Source organism: Protopterus annectens, chromosome 8.part0 (genome assembly GCF_019279795.1).
Source record: "Protopterus annectens isolate FY-2018-M chromosome 8.part0, PAN1.0, whole genome shotgun sequence".
NCBI lineage: Eukaryota > Metazoa > Chordata > Ceratodontiformes > Protopteridae > Protopterus > Protopterus annectens.
The window spans coordinates 1,947,986,061-1,947,999,343 of record NC_056741.1 but is presented as its reverse complement, the minus strand read 5'-3'; the positions used below and the strand labels follow the sequence as shown (position 1 = coordinate 1,947,999,343).

The following is a 13,283-nucleotide window of genomic DNA, read 5'->3' as shown; positions in this document are numbered from 1 at the left end:
TGGTCTAAACAGCAAATGATAAAACAAGGGAACCCAAATGGAACATCAGTAGGAATTTTATTCAATAGTATTTCAATGCCTTTCATTTTTTACAGCTTTAGAAAAGAAGGGATTCATTCAAATCAGACTATTTCTGATGTAAGAGACAGATTGACGGGATTGAGTTGAAGTGGAGACAGTTGGGAGGGATGGGAATTCAATTAAGAAATCGAGTGCTATTAAGAAATCGAGTGTAATTAGAAGACCTGAGAAATTGGAAGGAAATACAGTCAATATGTGTGGGGTCTTCAGATGGAGAAAACCCTGTTATTTTGCTGACTGCATACCAGAATTTATTCTGGTTGTTCTGGGGAAATTGTAGGAAAAAGACCTTGCATCTCCCAGATGTATGTTTTTTTTTTTTGCTAGATTTCTTATAAATATTAATCTATTACTTATGGTAGGGATCAATTGGTACCAGGCTTCCTCTCTTAGTTTATAGACAGCGTACCTTTGATGATCCAGTTTTATTTTTAATGACATGACAAAGACTCTTGAGATTTTCATGAAATATCTATGTCATGACTGAAGTAAAATGGGAAAAATAGTGTCTGGGATGTATGGGTTTTGGATGTCTAGAAGAAGTATCCATTTAGTTTCAGAGTTCACCTTGAAGGGGTTTATATATTTTTTTAAACTTTGGAGATCTGAAGTTAACTAATGAGGTGGTTGCTTTCTGTTTGGGCATTTGTGATAGTATGCAACTGGGCAGAAGATGGATGGTGGAAGGATACAGAGACTAGTGATTTTATTTGGAATGTCTGTATTTTTTTTAAGTCTGAAACAGCTAAGAGGGAATAGCTGCCCAAATGAAGTGTACCCTTGTGCTTTCAGTAATGAATGGCCTGAAACCCTAATTAAGTAAGGAAATCTACAATTTGAAATGCAGCCACTGTTGTGGTACCTTTGTTGGGATTGCTGTCTTTTAAGACATTATTTAGAAGAGTTACAAATTTCACATGAATTGTTGGAGATGGGAGATAGGCTACTGCAAGGGTAAGGATCTGACAGTGTTTGTCCTGGAGGAGAATGGCTAGCCAGTTTGGATCATGGTCACTTATGGAAGTGCTTTGTAACCTGATAACTACATTGATATTATCCTTTACATGAAAGAGAGTCCCACCTCATACAAAGTTACCTGGTCTTGACTGAAAAGATCTTTACATGCTTTGAGGTAAAAGCTTAAATTGTGTGTGTCAATTTTTACCCAAAATTCAGTGACTGCTAGTGTATCAGGTTTATAAAATGCACAGAATAAGAACGTTTGTTCATTTGTTTAGCATGCTGCCTGGGCTCATTAATCCAGTTCTGAGATGGGAGATTTATGGACATTGGACGTGAAATTAAGATGCCTGGATTATATTTTACATAACTCCTAAGGAAGAGAATGTGGATTAGTATGGTCACCCAAATGGAAAACATGAGGGATTTACTGAAGGCTAGTGAGTGAGTGTGCCTTTTGACACATGTTGAATGGGGAAGTTGATGAAGAATACCTTTACTTGGAGATCTGTGAATGGCTGGTGGGGAATGGATTCACATGAGTTAGGAGGCAGGTATTGAGTGCAGAGATGCAGGTACATGTGTGTGTGTTGGGGGGGGGGGGGTTGGATTGAAAACAGGTTTAAGTAAACATTGCAAAGTGTAACCTTAATAGGGCCAGGAATAAAGCAAAAGGAAATTAGATGTGACATACTTTTTGGAAATGCATGAAGTGATGCAATAGCAGCTTAAACAGGCTGCATTACAAATGCTGTTATGCAGCTTCATGCAGACATAATGAGATGTTTATGCAGAATTTCAGGTACATAAACGAAACAATACGACAGGATAGGATTACCTGATGATCGTATGCTTCAGTGCAAGAGAACAACATGAATGTAACAAGGCATTAATGTAGCCAACTGTTAAAACAGGAGCAGGTTCAGGTTAAAGGAAATAATAAAGCATTTCTGCTTCTGCTCTTTAAACAATTATATTTAAAGTCTGTGCATAATGTAAATAATCCACCAGGGCTTATAGGGTTAACCCATCTCAGCATAATGATAACCTAAAATGTAATCTTGAGGTCACTTCAGGTTAGCAGCAGGGTCACTTCAGGTTAGCAGCAAACTGCATGGATAACCCGTGGCTGCCTATTTTTTTCTTATGTTATTCATGCAGCTTTGACCAGTCCAGTGGTCTAGTACACTGTGATAACTTTGAGGAAAGTACAGTATTACACTTATGTGGCACTCTGAAGTAATTTATGGTTACACAAACTAAAGTTGTGTATTTACTGTAATGACAGACATCAGAAAAAATGTCCATCTTTGGAAACCTTCAGGACTTGTATCACAGGCAACAAGACCAGTTTGAAAAATGTTCACAGGTTACCTTCCTCCTTGCTAGTACTATGTTTTTAATACTGCAGCCCCATCAGCAATACCATGTGAGCATCAATACTCCATTTCACATAATAACTCAATCCATCAATCCACCAACAGTTGCATGTTGCAGTAATGTATGTGCAACCTGCAAGGGGCACTGTGGGTCATGAACTCTAGTATACATATACACAAAAAATGCAATACTAACACAATGTACTGGGAATATGAAATGTCCACTGTTGCATTTCTTTTGCCTCTGGAGAGATACTGTATACGAGAACAATATTTTAAAACAATGCCCATACATTCACAAAATGTCATTTCTTTGCTACTATGTAACACCTGCCCTGCTGTAAATACTGTGCTACAGTATATTCTGTGCACTCTTCTGACAGTGCTACAACACGGTTACGACACTGTTTTGTGAAATGCAGTACAAACAGTTTAAACATGTGATTCACCTTATAAGTACAGCACAGGTTACTAATGCCAGTTTAGCAATTACTGTCCTGCAGTACTATAGGGAAATGATTTTTCTGAGCTATGATACAGAACCAGAATTGCCTAGTCATAGTAAGGCCTTGTTGAGTCTAACTATGGTGGCTGCCAAGAAAGCAATTACTAGAAAATGGAAATCAAAGTCTAAACCAACTGTACTAGAAGTAGTGAATACAGGAGATAAAACAACTGGAATCGGGATCTTTAGAAAAGGGTAGGAGCAAACTGCACAGGAAAAAATGGGAATTGTGGGAACAACACATACAAGGGAGGAAAGAGGTTATAAAAAGGCAGGATTTGAATGTGCTATGTAATGTTTGACTAGATTATAAGTGATGTATAATGTTTGTAACTAAAATTGGGTCTATATCACATTTTCCAACACTAAATGTCAAATGCCTCTTCGTTGAACGCTATCTATCGAAACTTCATCCATCGAATGATCGTTTCAGTGAAACTGTTTCCTAAGGTAAGTAAAATGTTGGCCAACCTGCCAACCACATCAAAAACAGCATTTTTAAAACCCACTTTGCACCCCACACACACCCTCAACTAAATATACCAACTCCAATAATAGTCCACTGGTTACGTACAGTGGGAAAAAGTTCACTGAAATGACCGTTCCACAGATGAAAACTTCGACAAATAGAGTTCGACAAACAGGTGTTCAACAATTAGTGAGTTCAACTAACTGAAGTAGACCTACTAAAATTACGTCAGTATGGTTATTGATTGCCTATGTCATAAGCGATAATTTAATAAAGATGTTTCTTGTTTAAAAAAAGGAAATAACACATACTGTATGCCACACAGTGTTAAATGGTCATATCCAAATCAGTGTCCACTGCAAGAAGAGGGTTCTACATAACATCCAACGTACCAGACATACTGAGAGTATCCAGCTGAGACAATATGGTGAACAACTAAATGCAATTACTCCTGCTTGATCTTCAAAGAGCTGTGGATCACTACATATAGATGTGCAGCACATTCCCCATACAGTCTGTACAGAAGCTCTCTGTGTTGGAAAAGCACCAGTCAGACAGCATAACAACTTGTACTGCACAGAACTAGTATCAGTGACCATAACCTAAGAATCTTAAGTTGTAAGACATCACTCTGTAACAAGTAAACAAGAGCAGTGTGGGGGCCCCAACATAAAACATCTCTAACGAAAAGAAGGCATAGCAAAAACCAAGTAAGACAAACATGTGCACACACACACACACACACACACACACACACACACACACACACACACACACAGAAAGAAAGTGTTACTCAAATGCAATTTCATTGTTCCCCTAGTCTTCTCTCTCAAAATTTCAAAGAAATAACATCTCTCTCTCTTTCTTTCTATTGATTAAACTACTCACTTGCTTCCCCCCTTGAACAGGGAAAGGAGTCGCATTTACCATGATAATACTGAACACAACAGTGGCAAGAGGACAACCTTCAATTAGATGTTAAACAAAGTTAGAACTTGTGCAGAATGGAACCACATGAAGGCTACAGAAATCACACTGCAGTAGAGGTTATAAATCTTTATTATGAAAGTGCTTACTGTAGCAGCTTTATGAATGGATATTAGCCTTTCACAATAACTGTATCTGATATATGAATTAGAAGATTAAGGGGTAATCTTTCACTGCAAACACTGCTGCAGTCAGATTACTTATGAATTACTGTTACCTAACTTCACTTAATAATTTACAGCACATGAGGTAACAAACAATGTAGTCAGGCAAAAAACAGAAATGTAAAAGGCACAGGAGTATGGCACCAGCACACGGGATAACAAATAACAGAGCTGGACATTAGATGCATAAAATGTGAAATAAGGCATATACATTAATAAACAGTATGAAATCACAAACAAAAAAGATACAGTCCAGTACTGAAACACACTTTATTCTTCAAGGCTTCATTTCCACTGCATGGTGTGTTGCTTAACCTCAAACAGTGCAGTTTATATGGCAAGGTTCTTGAACCTTTTTGCTAGATCCTAAATGAAAATATACATGGAACACAAATAATATTTTATCCTTTTAGTGACAGTAATCAACCAACATGTCACATTAATTATCACTGACAATATCCCACTATATTTCACTTGTGATGTGTTTCTTTCATAAACTGAAAACATACTCTCAGATAATTGGGTTTCATCTAACACACAGCTAGGAAAACTAAAATGTCTTTAGATTAGATTAGGCTGATTTTGGCTTGTCATTTGCTAGAGAGATGCCTTTAGAATGGATTAAACAGTTTACCTAATCATAGCAGGCTTTAAATGTACAACTGCTCCCAAAAAATGAAAATGTTTTTCATCATATTTTTCTTTTTTTTTTCTATTGTAGTTAATGTCCCAGCATCGGTGTAAATGATAATCATGTTCTAGTTTTTGCCTCAGAATGGCTTGATTAGGGGTGCCATACTGTATCATTTATTTTTACGGTCAAAGCTTTCACCTACCCCATGTGATTTTATGGAAAAAATTATCATTGTGATATTTCTGCATAAACTTGGTATTGGAGCATTCTGAATTCTCACTTCTTCAACTGTCCCTGACAACAATGTCAGTTTGCTTTTTTGCAAAGTCATCCTTTGATTTTTGATGCAGACAGAAGTGCGGTAACTATCTGAATTGTCAGGACCCACTAGAGCAAGGCCTGAAATACAGAAACTGAATGGCTCAAAGAGTGCACTTGCATATACTAAATCCGAGGTGCCACTTCTTTAAATATTTCCTTTTCTCCAAGGTATGGCAATCTCAAAGTTGGTATATATACATTCAAGGGTGTGGGTGGCTCACATGTGAGTGCAGGGGGGTTGCCCCTCTGCAAACAGAAGTTTTAAAGAGAAGAGCGATTTTCAAGATTCGCTCTTTTTCACTTTTTTTCAGTCTTTTTCAAGCTTTTCAGCACTTGGCATTTTGAGTGCTGACATTTCAATAGGGAACCTAGAAGTGCTCATATGGCTGAAAATGGAATATGAAAGATAGGCTATTGAATACTGGTAAATGGAGTAAAATGATAAAAGCACAATAAAACAAATGGCATAATGGGGCTTGTTCTCCACTGTTTAATGCTTTTGTTGGAATAAGTTCAAATAGACTCAGGGGAAAGGATGGTTACTCACAACTGACTTTATAAGCTTATGACAGCAACAAAAGATAAATATGGGGACAGGAAAGAAATGATAAAAAGTACCTACATCTAATGCCTTAACATATGTGATCTTGTGTGCAAGAAGAAAGAACCAAAAAGGAGTGCACCATCCGAAAAATGAAAAGCATGCAGTAATCAACCCAAAAAGGATTGAGGAGCCCAATAAATGACCTCAATTCAAGCCACTGTTCAATGGCATCTAGTGAAACAAGTAATAGACAAAGCTGCAGTAGAATTAAAATAACAAACCGGAAACAAATAAGTAACAGTCTTTTTTATGGTTCCTGCAAATACTACCTCATTTTCCAGAAGTTACATACCCCCGAGGGAATGATGTCATAAAGACAGTGGCTGTGACAATCCAGAAGAAGTGTTGGAAGAACCAAAACAGTAAGTGCAGAAAAATATGCTTAACCCCATGAAGAAAATTAGAGAATGGCTTCACAATATATATATATATATATCCAACAATGTCATGGCAGTAATGATACTGATGGTGGAGAACATCTTAAAAGAATAAAGCTAAAAAATATATATTTTATTGTTTAAATCTTACCATAAAAGAGGAGAAGGTATAATGCAATAGATAAACATGTAAATATCTGGGAGGGGTGGTCAAAGAGTTAACAGCTTCAACTATCTGGGATGAGTGGTTGAGGAGAGAGGAAATCTAAGAGAGGAGATGAAAGCTAGAATCAGAGGGGCTGCATCCAAATGAAACAGAATGTCAGAAGTAGTGCATGACAGAATAATGCTAAAGAAGCTGAAAAGTAAGGTGTGCACCAGTACCACTGTATGGTACAGAAATCTGGGTAGTGAAAGCAGAGCAGTTGAGGACGTTAGAGATGATGATGACAAAGTGGCTGAGATAGGTGGTAGGATGCATACTGTGGAACAGATGAAGAAATGCATACATCAGAGCAGAAGCCCAAGTAGCTCCAATTTTAGAGAAGGTCAAAGAAAACAGATTATAGTGGTTCAGGAACATGTGCAGTAAAGCAGAAGACAATCTGGTGGATATTTGGGACAGACAGGAAGAAGGCAAGAGGAAATGAGGGCATCCAGCAAAAAGAAGTCTGGACCTTGTGAGAGAAGGCCAGTCAAGACTGTCAAAAAGAAGGTAGGAGACTGGCACTGAATCAAGAGAGACAGTGACAGTCGACTCAACACCCTGACCCCATGTAGAAAATGTGAAAAAGGGGGTTGATAATGATGATGATGATGATTTCACAATAAATTCAGCTAAAACAGGGAAAAGCCGAAAGAAGAACAAACAACATAAACAGAGAGTACAGGAGCTAAGGGGGGGGGGGGGTCATCCCAAGGGACACCAGAAGATACAGGAAGTATGATGATGGTGCAGTAGGTCATGCCTGGAAGACATCAAGGGGGTCACCCTGAAGAAGAAGAAGAAGAAGGAGAATAGGGGGAGGGAGGGAGTACAGCCAGAAAACTGTAGAGACTAACTATTGTCAAACATGTAAAAGTATTTCAAGACAGAAAGGGATGTGGACCCCTGAAACTGACTTTCAAAATGGATGGTACAGTAGGGGAATTCAGGAAGACAGATGGATGGATGGGTGGATTCATGAGTGCATAGAGAGGTACAAAAATTATATGAGGAAAGGAGAGGAAAAGGAAGGAACAGAGAAGAGCTAACATGCTAAATGCACTTAAAGAGTAGACTAGGTAGACTTACTGTCTCCTTCTGCTGTCAAGCAAATGTAGTACACTGAGAGGCTAGTTAGAGAAATGGACTCCCAGTGATGCAGACAAAAGGCCTTAGAACTAAACCATCCATCATTCTTCAATAAACCTCCTCTAGAGCTATTACTGTGCATATAGAATGGCCCATCTGAAACTGTTTTCACCAAAATGCAAAATCAGATTTAATAATAAAATCCATTTTCAAATGATACGTGTGGTGGTGCTGCGGTAGTGCTGTCACCTCACAGTAAGACGTTGTCCCGTTCGATTCTCAGCTAGAGCATCTTCTGTCTGGAGACATGCATGAATGGGCGTACCTTCGTGGAGGTTGTGCATCAGGGCTGGCAACTCGGCACGTAAAAATCTACTGCCAATCATTAGCAGACCGGAGTTCCGCTGTGGCGACCCCTAACTGGGAAAAAGCCGAAAGACACAACAACGTGTTTTCAACACCAGACATTGTAGTCAGATGTTTTTACTAGCACGTGTATCACTGTTTATCAGTGAAACAGGCTAATTCAATATGAAGAGCTTAATAGGCACAGTAATCCTTAGCTAATACTTTTCAGATCAGAAAACAGAATTTGGAAAAATTATCTAAGAAAATGCCCCATCCTGGACCTTCGAAAAGTAGGATCCACCCATTGCCTATTGTTTGCAGATTCAATCATCTTCAAGCATTGGAGATGATTAACAGGATCCCTGAATGCTGACAAGCAGTGACTTGACCACGGAAGTGATATGCAACACATGGTTACTTATACTGTAATGTCCTTCCCTATTGACCTTCCATAATAGTTATAATGAGCGTGTCTTATACCCACCCATCCCCCCCCAAAAAAATGAGGAAATAAGAACCTCCGGTTCTTCAACCCAAACATAAACAAAATATCACCTAGAATTACAGTCAGCCAAGCAAGCCATTAGTTTGACATGTTCTGACTAGACACTCCACGCTCACTATTCTCCTTTAACATTGTTCCTGTTTTCTATTTTTTTAATTATCCTACTGCAGCATTAAAGAGGGACCCCCACTATAACTCCTAGCACTTTAATTGTTGTTCTAAGAAAGGTGGCATTGTAACTGAGAATTCAGGATATGTACGTTAAGTGCACAGTACTTTGAAGTACATCCCCACTCCTTTGAGTAACAAACTTGGAACCAAGACATATAAAAACTAAGATATAGACAGACAGAGACATACATAAAATTATATAGATATACTGCTCTTGGCAGATCACACGTTCAGCCTGTTATCTGTTGCCACTGCTCAAAACAAAGTTAAAATTACTACTGTCATATTTATTTACTGTTTGGTAACTGGTGTAGAGGGCTGATATGAAAACATGTCAAACACAGCTGAGGAAAACAACAATACAACTGAGAGCATAATGTATAGATAATATAAATTGTAAAGAAATAAACATAGTTATGTACAATGCTGAGAAGCAGACAAAATAAAATGGACAAATACAAAGATTATACAAAATAGTCTTTAAACTAATACTTTTATGTAAGTAAATAATAAGCAACAAAAATACATTTGCAATAGTCATATGTGGAAAGGTAGAAAATATACTGTAGCACATTCACTACAAAAAAGCTACAAAGACAGTAAAGCAAGGTGAAAAAAGCAAATGCAAAGTATTATATTTGCTTCCAAAACAATTCTTTGCAATTAGTGATATATTGTCAGAGTTGGTTCATGGGGTAATTAGGTGGGACAGCTGGAATCTACTTTATTCTTGAATTAGAAACATGTGAGCAGGCTATGAGGAATGAAGTACATTTAAGTAATGCTGGGATGGAAAAACTAGGTTCAGTTGTGAATTCTGAAGTAGTTTCACGGTTTCTGATATTGTCAGACAGGGCATCACATATTTTAGAATCAAGACGGCATGGTCAAAGGAGACTAGTAAGTCTGTAGCTCTTTGGAGCACTACAGCCTCATCTGTCTGTTCTTTTAAGGAAGCAGGGTGGCACCCCAGGGTATAGTTTTACAGAAAGGTGAGGAGGTAGCTCAAAATGTAGGATTCTGAGACTTAGAGTCAGAAGATCAGATCATTTCCTGATGAGTAGCCAACCAACCCTAGGGCGGTAGTACAGTGATGCTAGAATCTGGCAAGATGAGCAAAAATTGTGTAGATTCTATTGGAAAGCATTTAAAACTTGCATAACATTAGATGAACTATAAAGAAACAAACGGTTCAGTTGTTGTTTGCAAAAGAAAAAATGCAGAAGGGATTTTTCCTCTCTGAAAACATGTATAAAATTACCATTTCATTAATGCCTATTGTCATGCTGTTATGTTTCATCACTTATACTTTTAGACTGCAATTATGCATATTAGTTACATCAAACTGTCAGTGAGAATGTGCTTAAGCATTCTTCTAATTTATAAACTCTGGAGTAAAATAGTGATTTAATGCTAACATTTGGCTTTCCTCTGACTTACACACTACTGTAACTTCAATTTGAGATGCACATATTGCCTTGTGCTAATGGAACTTTTCTCTTCTGGTCCCTTTTGTAAATCAGTATTAAAGTAGTGGCAAAGCCAGTTATCAAAATGTAATATACTGATCAATAGCTAACTAAACTAGCAACCCGCTTGTAATGTCCTTATTAGTACAGCATAAGTGGATTATCTGGCTATACTCTACAAACACTGGGTCTTTAAATCCAGCTGAAGCCCATAAACATTGGGTAGAGCGCCAACATACACTTTTGCTGTGCTGATGAGATCGATAAAAAAAAATGCCAAAACATGCATGTCCTCAGCTAGTTGGGTTTGGCTGAATTTATCCATAAAGGCTTAAAAAGTAAAAATTCATGGGCATTCATATATCAAGTAGTTAAAACATGATGTCCTTAAGGGGTCAGTTGCATATCCCATGGGCCTCCAATACAGGAGTTTTAAGATGTCACATAGTGAAAACTCTAGTTTGGCTGGGTTTTTCCTTGCAGTATTTACTGAATGGTTTGTCTAGGTGACCTTTTTACCTTTGATTTGCATCTAATAATTCACAGAACATCTATCTCAACAAAAACTTCCATATTACCAAGTCAAAACAGAAATAATAACAGCCCCACATCCTGCTCATCAGATGTAATTGTGTCTAGGTACTTCTGAAAGCTGGAGCCCCGAAGCAGAATTAAAACATATCTTGCCTAAAAACAGGTAAAATACTTTGTGGATGAGAACCACAGCAAGTCAGCTCTATTAAAGCCTGTGATGTACACCACAAGGGCAAACCCAGTTACCAGGAAGTAAAGTAAATTTGAATTTTTTTTTTACCTCGTCAGAGTCAGCGATGTAGCCCAGAGCCTTATAAGGCATTAAAGAGAAGAATACACCCATCCCTAGCATTCCTGCTATCTGATAAAAGTAGTGGCAATTAAAAAACATGTTTGCTGTGTAATCGCACAGCTTCACACAGGAGCATATGCACCATCACCCACACAGGTAAATTATTTGTTAAGTTTGCTAACATTGTCTCTACTTTAAAAATACACACAAACATCTTCATGTAGCTTAAATGATTTAACTGCACAAAATCATATATTCCAATAAGTCCTCCACATCTTAACATAAAAAACAAAAAATACTTTGGCTCTGTCTATATGCAGCCCAAACAATTTAATGTGAGATCTCTGTTGCCCTGACCAAGAACATTTGAGCCGGGATATCATCCAAGCTGCAGTTCTCCAAACTATTACTTCACTCAAGTAGCATCTGCCGGACATCAGTTAACCGGATATAATTTAGTGAAACATCGCCAAAAAGAAAAGAAAAACTAGTGAAATTTCAGTTTTGCCTAGCCTAACTTCTACTTATAAAATAACATGTCTTTTCTATTTGCATACGTACATTATAATCCTTTGAGACTTGATGCTATGATGCCGGTTTACAGTAATGCTACACACAGACACACACACACACACACACACACACACACACACACACACACACACACGAGTATCAGTGCAATTCAATAAAAAGGATAAGGATTATTGTACTTAACTTCCCACAGTGGAAGCCAGGCTTGGCTCTAGAGTTAAAAGCTGAAGAAAAACCCTACCCCAACACTCCCCAACCCTCATTGTTGCTAAGTAGCAATTTTCTAAAGGCATTTTAAAAACGAGAGTGAACTCCTTCTAGTGCAACGTATAAAGAAAGGGTTTTACCTGTAAACTCGTCTTTAAAGTCGCCAAAGTCTGCGCCGTGTTTCCCAGGAACTATAACGGTGCCATCGTACTTGAAAGTAGCCCTTCGATGTAAAATGAAAGAGTAGTTATATTACTAAAATCACTGCAATGTCATTGCAATAAATAATAAAAGAATGAATAAAAATAAGAACACACGAATGATGTCAAGAGCTAACGTTCCTATAATATCATTGCAGCTGTCTGTGGATTTCTGCACTTCTTTGACATTCCTAAGCTGCTTACTTACCCACTGCAGCCACATTGTACTCGACAGCACAACAAAGCTCCACAGTCTGCAGTGTGGAGAGTCGCACATATGAACCTGTCTCTAAATGTGTCACTTTGTCAAAATTTTCCCCCAATCTGCTTGGCAGGGGTTACATCTCCTTCAAGAAATGGCTTGAAGGAAAGAGACACATCAAACATGGATAACTGCGTTAGAACAGACACCGCTGTATACACCTGACACATAACAATGAACTGGCACCACGGCATTCAGCTGTCAATATATCCACAGACCCCATTGCTTTCAGCACATTCATGTACAACTCAACAACACATATAAAGTTACAAACTTTTGCTTCAGACCCTGTACATGGAGGTCCCCGGGTACCGCAGCACTGCGTCGGGTACTCACCAGTTCACTTCAGATGCGTCGTCCCTCACCAGATTGTAAACCTCCCTGCAAGCTTCCTTATCGATTTTAGTTGCCATCTGAGCGGATCTAGAAGAACCTTCTTAAAACTGTAATGAATTAAAATGATTTTTTTTAAGCACGCTGACGGGTTGCTGGTGTAAGCCGGGGGAGGTTTAAATCCAGGCGCAGGGGGGTGCTAGGGCGCAATGGACTTTGCAGATCACTGACTTGCCCGCAGTCCTGCCAAGGAAGGAACCAATTGCTCTAAAGGCTGCACGAATTCTCCTGAGAGCCTTGTGCCGGCTTTGGGCGTTGGTGATTTCGTATTTCCGTTAATCAGGTTAACCCAAAGTCTCCTAGCTAGGTTTCCTAATGGTTGTTCTAAGAAATGCGGCTCACAAATAATATTTTACTCTGCTTTGTTACTAGTCATTTATATGTTGCTGTCTCCCTCTGTTGGACTGAAAAATGAAAAATCTTTGATGACGCTCGTACAGCCCCTAAGGCACTCTGTTACCGTCTGCCATTTCTGTCATGTTTTCGGGGATTAATCTTTTTAATAATATATTATTCGGGTCTTAGATTAGGTTTACTTTAATGTATTCATGTTGTGTTTTCCGGTGAGGCAAACGAAAAAAAATGCATTTTCAGGG

The 13,283-nt window shown here is 38.3% G+C and overlaps 1 protein-coding gene across 1 annotated transcript in view; it reads right to left on the bottom strand.

The window, feature by feature from the left end:
- Positions 1 to 12,984, bottom strand: part of COTL1 (coactosin like F-actin binding protein 1) — a 184,381-nt gene extending 171,397 nt beyond the window's left edge. The window contains exons 1-2 of the mRNA XM_044081469.1: positions 12,631 to 12,984; positions 11,973 to 12,055 (exon numbers count right to left, since the gene is read on the bottom strand). Coding sequence (XP_043937404.1) covers positions 11,973 to 12,055; positions 12,631 to 12,707 — 160 coding nt within the window. The 5' untranslated portion in view covers positions 12,708 to 12,984. The remainder of the gene's footprint in view (positions 1 to 11,972; positions 12,056 to 12,630) is intronic.
- Positions 12,985 to 13,283: the final 299 nt, after the last annotated feature.